The sequence below is a fragment of the Lactuca serriola genome, chromosome 1 (genome assembly GCF_051521515.1).
Source record: "Lactuca serriola cultivar US96UC23 chromosome 1, Lser_US96UC23_V15, whole genome shotgun sequence".
NCBI lineage: Eukaryota > Viridiplantae > Streptophyta > Magnoliopsida > Asterales > Asteraceae > Lactuca > Lactuca serriola.
The window spans coordinates 166,078,738-166,090,127 of record NC_136408.1 but is presented as its reverse complement, the minus strand read 5'-3'; the positions used below and the strand labels follow the sequence as shown (position 1 = coordinate 166,090,127).

Genomic DNA, 11,390 nt, shown 5'->3' with positions numbered 1-11,390 from the left:
TAGGGTTTCGAAATGGGACTCAAAAGGGCAATGTAGGCTAGGAAATGAGAGAATCTTGGGACATAAGGTTGCTTAAATAGGGTCCAAACCCTAAAATTAGGGTTTGTCCACTGATTACGTACGCCCAACATAGGCACCCCCCTTCGGAAATTAAAACAATGCCCCCTATGGACCAAAATAACATAGTAATTACACATTAAGCATCAGAGTGAAAAATATCTTTAATTGGGTGTTACATTCATACACCAAAATCTAAGCACGAGGTAAACCGGTGACTTCTTTTTCCAACCAAGGTTGTTGAGTTTGAAAATTTGATGGCTGTGAAAATTATTCAATGATAAGAAATAAGAAATTGTATGTGAAGGTATTATGGTTTATATTGTAGATAATATATCTTTTTAATGTGAAATAGCATATTGGCCCGTTACGCTCTGTGTCACACACCACGAACCACCACGCCCGTGTCACCTATGATGGTATGCACAATAGTGGCCACCAGTTGGATGACAACATGCTCCGAGCTCCTCTTGTGGCTTCTATATTGTTCGGTTCTACGAAAACTAGCTACATTTGTGATTTTCTCGAACTGAAATTTCAATTTATATAAAAGGTAAAAAAAAAAACATTGTTCAAATTTAGAACAAAAGTTACTCAAAATTTAATAACTACCCATTTGACAATCAATCATAAACATGAATATTATTCCATGCTTATAAGGGGAACATAAACTTTGTAGGTTTAGTCGTTGGGGTCAAGCGAACTGTTATTAGTTAATTGGGAATTGAAAAGATCATAGTATCATTATTGTCAAAATTGTGATCCTAATCGTAGGATCGTACGATCCTATGATCCTAGGTATAAAAAACGATGATTTTCTTGAAAGAGAATTGAAATTTCAATTTATATAAAAGGTAAAAAACATTGTTCAAATTTAGAACAAAAGTGACTCAAAATTTAATAACTACCCATTTGACAATCAATCATAAACATGAATATTATTCCATGCTTATAAGGGGAACATAAACTTTGTAGGTCTAGTCGTCGGGTTCAAGTGAGCTGTTATTAGTTAATTGGGAATTGAAAGATCATAGTATCATTGTTGTCAAAATTGCGATCCTGATTGTAGGATCGTACGATCCTATGATCCTAGGTATAAAAAACGATCCGGATCGTAAATAGATCATATTTGGGGTAGGATCACACGTAGGATCATAAGATCGTAGGTAGAATCGTAGGATCGAGATCCGATCCGATCCTACCTTCCTTGATTTTTTATTTTATTATTTTTTTTTTTGCAAATGAAAATTTTTTTACCCCTTTATGTTTTTTTACTCTTTACCAATTTACCGTTTATTATTTTGTGTTGTGACTTATGAGTAATATTTTGAAGTTTTTATAAGTTTTGAATGAAAATTGAATGTTTGAAATATTTTTCATGATTAAGGATTATAAATTAAAATTATATTTTATTTTGTGGGATCTTAGGATCCCGATCCCGATCATGCAAACTCAAAAACAGTCCTACGTAGGATTCCGATCCTGACAACCTTGTATAGTTTCCAAATTACAATTGATAACAACTGTTGATTATTTATAGTGAACTCGAAATTTCCTGGTAAGTAAGTAAAATTAACTATATCAGTGGAAATGAAGTTAACTAAGAATCAAATATGGCCGTTGATTTTTCTGAGCATTTTTATTCGTCGACATAGAAGAATAGTGAGTGGAAGTGAAGTTAACCAATAACCAAGTATGGGGGTTGACTTTTTTTGAGATTTTTATTTGTCGACATGGAAGAATAGTGCATTGACACTTATACCCCCAATTTAATTTCTAGATATTGAAGAGAGTGTAGAAACTCGAACAAACGATCCACCACAATTGATACCCTCTCTCTCTCTCTCTCTCTCTCTCTCTCTCTCTCTCTCTATATATATATATATATATATATATATATATATATATATATATATATATATATATATAGGGTTAGGTTCAATGGAAAATGAACAATTAGGGCAACATATGCTGGAACCAATGATCAAGTGACATATGTCCATTTCTTTATTTATAAGCAATCTACTATGGAAGTTATTTATGTACTTATTCCAAAATGATGTGTTGTCATGCTTTCATTGGTATCAACATGTGTTGCCCTAACTGTTTATTTTCCATATAACCTTTCCCTATATATATATATATATATATATATATATATATATATATATATATATATATATATATATATATATATATATATATATATATATATGATTAGGTTTACGTGAGACGACCTAATTTTGTGAGACCGTGAGACGCATTTTTTTATTTTTTTAAATTTTTTTAAATTTGTTTAGTTAACTCAAGTTCCAAAAATAATATTTAAAAAAAGTATTTTTGGATTTTTCCATTTATTTTGCATTTTAAATTTTTTTTAGAATATGTACAGTGTAATAATCTATTAGAATATTTCACGTATTTTTCAAAAAAAATGGATTTTTTTTTATTTTTTTTATTTTTTTAATTAATTCAAGTTCCGAAAATAATATGTAAAAAAGAATTTTTTGATTTTTCCATTTATTTTGCATTAATTATTTTTTAGAATATGTCAGTGTAATATTCTATTAGAATATTTCACGTATTTTTAAAAAAAAACAGGATTTTTTTTTAAATTTTTTATATTTTTTTTAGTTAATTCAAGTTTCGAAAATAATATTTAAAAAAAGAATTTTTGGATTTTTCCATTTATTTTGCATTTTAAAATTATTTTTAGATTTGGTCTAAGGGTCTCACAAAATTAGAATGGTCTCAAATGAACCTGAACATATATATATATATATATATATATATATATATATATATATATATATATATATATATATATATATATTATACTTTTTTTTTCTTTGCATACAAGCCTCTGGACCGCTCTATGTAACAAGCAACATGAACTATTCTGAGCAGTAACAAGGCCAACAACCCATCAACAAAACACCTCCGATTGATAGCAATTAGTCGTTCATCGTTGCAGGTTGTTTGGAGGTTCCAATATAGGGAAAATGACTTGAAAGTCCAACGAAGTTTCCAAACCATTCAAAAAAACTCCAATCATGTTTTGTCTGTTCAAAAAAACTCAATGAACTTAACATTTTGTCTAAAAAGTCCAACAAAGTTCCAAACCGTTCAAAAAATCTCAATTTTTTTTTGTTTAAGTTCGTTGGGTTTTTTTTAACAGTCAAAACATGATTAGAGTTTTTTAAACGTTTTGGAAACTTCGTTGGCCTAACAAGTCATTTTTCCGATACGGTAATAAACCACGTCATCTGTTTCTCTTATTTGACTTTCAAGAAAGTATAACTTAGTTGGACTTTTTAGACAAAATGTTAAGTTTGTTTAGTTATTTTGAACAGACAAAACATCATTGGAGTTTTTTTGAACGGTTTGAAAACTTCCTTGGGCTTTTAAGTCATTTTCCCTCCAATATACATGCTAGAAGTTAAATTGGGGGTAGAATTGTCAATTCACTGTTTTTTATTTTTCTGTGGATGTATAAAAAACTTATGTAGGAAAGCCAGCACCCATCAAATATATAAGAACTTGTTAGATAGTCTTTCTCTTCACAAAAAAATGCATGCACAAAAATGTATAGCTAATACAGTCTTTGTTCTCTTAATAAGATCAGTAATTCTTTTCTCAGATGCTACTGATGTTAGCACAAAATGTACTCAGTCTGAACTAGAAGCACTTCTTAACTTCAGGGAAGGTCTTGTTGATCCTGAAGATCGGCTTTCATCATGGAAAGGAAACTATTGTTGTCAGTGGCATGGTATTGGTTGTGATAACTCAACCGGTGCTGTTAACAAGATTGATCTCCACAACCCGTATCCTTTGAGTTATGGCCATGATCAACCCGGAAGGTATGGTTTCTGGAACCTTAGTGGTGAGATTAGACCTTCGTTGCTCAAACTCAAGTCCTTGACTTACTTTGACTTGAGCTACAACACTTTCAATGATAATAAGGTCCCAGAATTCATTGGTTTCTTGAGAAATCTGAGATATCTAAACCTTTCAACAGCGGGGTTTAGTGGTCGGATTCCTCAAAGTATTGGAAACCTCTCTCACTTGCAATATCTTGATGTTTCAAGCAACTTTGGTAGCTTAAACGTCCAAAATCTTGAATGGTTGACAAAGATCAGGTATCTGAAACATCTCAAGATGACTAACGTTGACCTCTCACAAGTGGGCCCAAACTGGTCCAGTCTTTTGAACAATCTTACGTCATTAACAGTACTTCATCTTCGAAGTTGTCGACTTTCCACTCTTTCACCCATTGATCTTCCAGCTCTTTCCGATGTAGACCTCTCTATGAATAGCTTTGATTCCAAGTTTCCGGATTGGGTTTTAAACATCACCAGTCTTTCTTCCCTAGATTTAAGTAGCTGTGGGTTTTATGGAAGAGTTCCACTTAGTTTAGGCGAACTACCAAATTTACGATACCTAAGCTTGGCAATGAATAACAACCTCACAGCTAGCTGCACACAGTTGTTTAAAGGAAGCTGGCCAAAGATTGAAGTTCTTGATTTTTCTTCAAACAAATTACACGGGAAAATTCCAGCTGCTATTGGCAACATGACTTCTCTCACTTCTCTGAATCTATTTGAAAACAACGTCGAGGGTGGAATTCCTGGTTCAATTGGAAAACTTTGCAACTTGAAGTTCTTGTCGGTTTCAGGAAACAACATGACAGGAAGTTTGCCTGAAGGGGTGGACACGTATGTATCCAACAGCCCAATGCCTAATCTGGAGAAGCTGTGGTTGACCAACAACAAATTAGTTGGTAGACTTCCCGAATGGGTAGGTCAGTTGGGTAATCTTGAAGAACTAGAATTGGATTATAACCAGCTTCATGGTCCGATTCCGACTTCTTTAGGGAGATTACAACGACTTACCAGTTTGGGACTTGGAAGGAACAAGTTTAACGGGACTCTTCCAGAGAGTTTTGGTCAGCTGTCTGAGTTGACGAACTTTGATGTCTCTTTCAATGATCTGACTGGCATTGTTTCTGAAACCTATTTCTTGAAGCTAAGTAAACTGAAATTCTTGCATCTTTCTTCAAATTCCTTGATCTTACATTTGAAAGATGATTGGATCCCACCATTCCAGGTCCGAAATCTTGATTTGGGTTCATGTCAAGTAGGTCCATCTTTTCCAAATTGGCTTAAAACTCAGAAAAATATCAACTTTCTTGATCTCTCCAATGCCAGTATTTCTGATTCAATACCATTTTGGTTTTGGGATATGACCTTTAATCTATCCTTGCTAAATATTTCCCTCAATCAGATACACGGGCAGCTACCATCTTTATTTGATGTTGTTCCCTTTGCAGACATTGATTTGAGTTCGAACCTGTTTGAAGGACCTATCCCTCTTCCAAGTGTTGAAGTCGAATTATTTTCTCTCTCCTTCAACAGATTCTCTGGTGTTATCCCATATAACATCGGGAACGTCATGCCAAATCTAATCTTTCTTTCGCTTGGAAGTAACCGCTTATCAGGAGAAATCCCATCCTCTATTGGAGAAATGGTGTCACTTCTAGTCATTGATCTGTCAAATAATTCTTTGACGGGATACATCCCATCAGGTTTTGGAAATTGTGTTTACCTTAAAGTATTAGACCTCGGATACAACAACTTGTCGGGTGTAATTCCAGAAGCTTTTGGCAACTTACAGCTCCTCCAGTCACTGCACCTCGATGACAATAATTTTTCAGGAGAGCTCCCTTCATCTTTGAAGAACTTATCCAGCCTGGAGACATTGGATCTAGCAAACAACAAATTTTCTGGAGATATCCCACAATGGTTAGGAGACAGTCTTACAACTCTGAAAATTCTAAGCTTGAGATCAAATTCATTTTCGGGAGGAATCCCTACAAATTTCCCAGGTTTATCCAAGCTCCAAGTCCTGGATCTTGCCCTAAACAATTTCACTGGAATGATCCCAACTAGCTTGGGCAATCTCACAGGCATGTCTCATGAGCAAATTATCAATCAGTATCGTTTTTATGGATTTTACCGTGGAATATACTACAAAGAAAGGTTGGTTGTAAATTTAGAAGGCGGGTTTCTGCAGTACACTAAAACTCTTTCCTTGGTAGCTTACATGGATCTCTCCACAAACAACCTCAATGGTCATAGCCCGATTGAATTAACAAAGTTGATTGGTCTAGTATTCTTGAATCTGTCAAGAAACCAAATCGACGGTTCGTTGCCAGACAACATCTCTAATTTAGTTCAATTGGGTTCACTTGATCTCTCACACAACAAGTTTTCAGGTGTCATTCCTTCCAGTCTATCATCACTAACGTTCTTAAGTCGTCTGAACATGTCCAATAATAACTTCACCGGAAGGATTCCTATTGGAAGCCAAATGGTAACCTTTGGAGAATCTTCGTTTTCGGGAAATCCAAATCTTTGTGGACCTCCTCTTCGTATTAAGTGTGGAAGTAACAACTCCGACAACATGCCGCCTCTTCCAAAGGACGACAAAGTTGATTCTGACGAAGATAAGTGGTTTCCTTTGAGCATTGGACTGGGATTTGCTATTGGCATTTTGGTCCCCTGGATGATCATGTCGATTAGAAGACCATGGGGTGAGGCCTACTTTAAATTTGTCGAAAGTGCGGTTCATAGGATCGAGCATGTTAGAACAAAAACCACACAAGTTATAGTCACAGAGCTCGACGACCATCATAGTTTATCAATTTAATGTTGTTTTGAAGATAAGTTTGATGTATATGTGCATCTCATGCCTCCTATAGTTATTCTTAATGTAATATATGTATGAATGTGGGTTTGAATCGTTCTTAAACTATGGTAGAAGTAATATTGGAATTATTAATGATTTGAAGCATTCTCATCCTCAATTAGTACACTTTGTAACACCCCATTTTGTTAATCTACAAAAGTAAATTAGGGGTATAGTTAACTTTTAAAAAGGGTTGGTTATATGATAAAGACATTTGGCTATGTTGGTAAAATGCCACATTGAATAGTTGTGTGGATTCGAGAAGAGTCGCTAAATCCATATTTATTAAACTGTTAGCCGCCAATTGATGTTTGAGATTATGAAAGGATGATTTTATAGAGCTAAAATGAATTAATTTCATTCTTGGAATGTAGACAAGACAATTTAGAGTGCATAGGTGAAAGAATCGTCTAAAAGGGACTTCATATGAGAAAGCTATGACCTTCCGAAGTTAAAAAAATAAGTACATTGTTGAAATAGGAAGATGGTGAGAACGTGGCCTGTAAAAGTTAAATCATGGGATGCAAGTTAGTGAGAATATAATGCATATAAATAGTTAACATGACAAGTGGGGTCAAACATCACAAAATATAGTAAAAATACGATGAAGTCGATCATAAGCTCATTATTTAACATCCTTACCATTTAGGAGCACCCTAGGGTGATTTTCAGAGATTTCGCTCAAGGGATTGCAACTTGTAAGAAACATCAAGAAATCAATAATCAAACTCAACTACAAGGGTTAAAGGTAAACTTCATCTTCTTGTTAAGTTTGATGAATGTGCTCATGGTGAAATTTAAAATTGGGTGAAACATCTAATCTTGTATGCTTACATGGACATAAAATATGATGATAGTGTTGTTGTAAGCTTAATAATCATGATTATAAGTGAAAACCATGGTTAAATTCTTGAAATAGTGAAGAGGAACCTAAACCCTAATTTTGGTGAATCTTGATATAGGTGAAATTAGACACACACACACACACACACACACACATATATATATATATATATATATATATATATATATATATATATATATATATGTGTATATATATATATATATATATATATATATATATATATATATATATTCATGAATTAAAACATATATATGACTTGTTTATGGTATGAACCAAAAGGTTATAGTAGACGATTGTTGAAGCAAAAGGGACACCGTAAGTGGTGATAAGTACATTTACTTTAAACTTATCTCTACCACATATGATATTAATGTTGGAATAAGTGTCCAAGGTCATAATTAAATTGATACAAATAAAAGTAAAGTTCTTTTTTGCATTGCCCTTAATAACTAGATATAGCTAGAAAATACTTTAGGGGGGGAGATAGAGAGAGAGAGAGAAATGATTTGTTAACTTATTATATGACTAATAAATTAACTAGAAATATTTGGAATTAATTGATTATTAGTCATAATTCATTTGGAATTGATTTGGGATTAATGAGAACTATTTAATGGTGCAAGGGCATAATTGAAAATGTTCAATTTTTTAGCAAGGAAGACATTATAGAACCCTCCATCTTATGGACGGTTTTGGAAGTGCTCCAGAAGTCTCTTAGTTATTGATATGGTAAGGATTTTAACACATTGAATCGTATTATTTTATTATTCAAATCAAGGTTTATCATAGATATTAACTAACTATATATAGGACCCAGTGGCCTTGCATTTTCGTTCCTAGCCTTACAAGGAAGATGAAATTTATTTTTCATCTTGTCTCCTCTTTCTCCTATGGATTTCAAGTGTCTAGGGTATTGGGTGTGTGTAACGCCCTATTTTTACTACTTTCATAAAATGTAATATTAAACAATTATTATGAAATAAGAAGTAGAGATATATTACTTTTCAGCCAAATTAATCATCAAAAACATGTAGAAGATGTCAATACAATTTCTTTAGGTAGATAAAACGTTTGAATCTAACTTTGTATGAAGAGGTTATGACTCTTAGAATTTTCAGCACACTATTGTGTGACAAAGAAATCGAAGTAGAAATTGGTTGATTTTTATCTGAAACAATCTAAACGAGAATTGAATATCTCCTGGATACAATTTGTCGATATAAACACAGTCGAGAACGGATGATGTATGAAAGAGTTATAACTTTTTAGTGGTTTTGACAGTCTAAGCCCTTTCAAAATATAAAACTAAAAATAATGAGAGAATTATCCATCATATTGTAAATGAAAGTTGTAGTACTCGTTGATAGCTATACATAGATATAAACAACGTTGGAGATCGTATTAGAAACATATGATTTTTTGAAAAATCAGAAATTTGTACACGTACAAGGTGTTGCACGCCCTACTAGAAGCTGGCAACACGAACCGCCGAACAGGCGACACGTGGCACTACTGTAGACCACCCACCCCACCTAAAAACTTTCTATAAGTTAGACTACACTTACTACACTTTAAGTGTAACTTACTATTATGTTCATGGTTATTATGATGAATATATATATATATATATATATATATATATATATATATATATATATATATATTAGTTGGTACACTGCCCAAATGAGTAGGTCAGTTGGGTAATCTTGAAGAATGGAATTAGATTATAACCAACTTGATGATCCAATTTCAAATTTTTTAAGGAGATTACAACGACTTACAAGTATGGGACTTGGATGGAACAAGTTCAACGGGATTATTACAGAGACATTTGGTCAACTGTCTGAGTTGACGAACTTTGATGTCTCTTTCAATGATTTAAATGACATTTTTCCGAAGCTTATTTCTTAAATCTAAGTAAACTGACATTCTTGCATCTTTCTTTAAATTCTTTAATCTTACATTTGAAATATGATTGGATCCCTCCATTCCATGACCTAAATCTTGATATGGGTTCATGTTAACTAGGTCCACCTTTTCCAAATTGGCTTAAAACTCAGAAAAATATTGTGACAACCGTCAATTTCCAGTCAAGTCAAAGTCAACAAGTCAAACCAGTCAACTCAATTAACCCTTGTGTACTAGGGTTCACGCTATGTTATTTCCGTACAACTCGTTATTCTAAGGAGAAATCATCAATTGAAAAGTTTGTATATCTAGATTTCATTAACCTAAAACGACGTTAAGTAATGAACCAAACCGATAAACAATGTTTCATACTCATCAGGAGTGTGTAAGATCCTTAAACATGGCTTAACGAGGTTACGGACCTTGCGTTGCGAAGCCGGACACTCACAAGTGTCACACACAAAACCTCTCTCAATCGATTTCACTCTATCTCTCTCTATCTAGAATCTCTCCCAAATCTCTCTTTGTACGAGACATCTCTCCAAGAATGTGAAATATCTCCCAAATCTGTCTTTGTATGAGAAATCTCTCCAAGAATGTGAAATCTCTCCCAAATCTCTCTTTGTATGAGAAATCTCTCCAAGAATGTGAAATCTCTCCCAAATCTCTCTTTGTATGAGAAATCTCTCCAAGAATGTGAAATCTCTCCAAAATCTCTCTTTGTATGAGAAATCTCTCCAAGAATGTGAAATCTCTCCCAAATCTCTCTCAAAAGTTCCCGTAACTTTTTATAGTCATTCGGGCCATCCCGACCCTTAACCAGGTCAAAAACGGCTTGAAATGGGGAAAAAGCGCGAAAATCAGCCTTGAGGAGCCGAAACTCCTCTTACAGGCCGAAACCTCTTAGGAGTCGAGCCACTCTACTGGAACCGAGACTAGGAGGAATTGAATCTAAGAAGAGCCGAGAGCAGGAGGACCGAGCCTCGCTTCCCAGCCAAAGCCGAGACCGAGCCTCGCTATCCAGCCGAGACCGAGCCTCACTGTCCAGCCAAGACCGAGCCTCGCTGCCCAGCCGAGACCGAGCCTCGCCCTCTGTGACAACCGTCAATTTTCAGTCAAGTCAAAGTCAACTAAAGTCAACAAGTCAAACCGGTCAACTCAATTTGCCATGAGTATTAGAGTTTACGTTATGTAATTTCTAAACAACTCTCTATTCTATCGAGAAATCATAAATTGAAAAGTGCGTACATCTAGATCTCCTTAACCTAAAACTGTGGTACGTGGCGAGCCAAACCGATAAAACAATGTTGCATTACTCATCGAGAGTATCCAAGATCCTTAAACAAGGCTTAACGGGGCTTCAGACCCTGCATTGCGAAGCCGAACACTCAAAAAGGTCACCAATGAAACCTCTCTCAATCGTTTTCACTTTATCTCTCTCTATGAGAAATCTCTCCCAAATCTCTCTAAGTATGTGAAATCTCTTCCAAATCTCTCTCTGTATGAGAAATCTCTCCAAGTATGTCAAATCTCTCCCAAATCTCTCTAAGTATGTGAAATCTCTCCCAAATATCTCTCTGTATGTGAAATCTCTCCAAGTATGTCAAATCTCTCCCAAATCTCTCTAAGTATGTGAAATCTCTCCCAAATATCTCTCTGTATGTGAAATCTCTCCAAGTATGTCAAATCTCTCCCAAATCTCTCTAAGTATGTGAAATCTCTCCCACATATCTCTTTATATGTGAAATCTCTCCAAGAATGTCAAATCTCTCCCAAATCTCTCTGAGTATGTGGAATCTCTCTCAAATCTCTC

General features: G+C 34.4%; 1 protein-coding gene across 1 annotated transcript; it reads left to right on the top strand.

Moving 5' to 3' along the window:
* Positions 1-3,627: 3,627 nt before the first annotated feature.
* LOC145063774 (receptor-like protein EIX1) lies at positions 3,628-6,829 on the top strand. The gene has a single exon (XM_079011361.1). The coding sequence runs from the start codon at positions 3,628-3,630 to the stop codon at positions 6,763-6,765; it is 3,138 nt and encodes a 1,045-aa protein (XP_078867487.1). The 3' UTR covers positions 6,766-6,829.
* Positions 6,830-11,390: the final 4,561 nt, after the last annotated feature.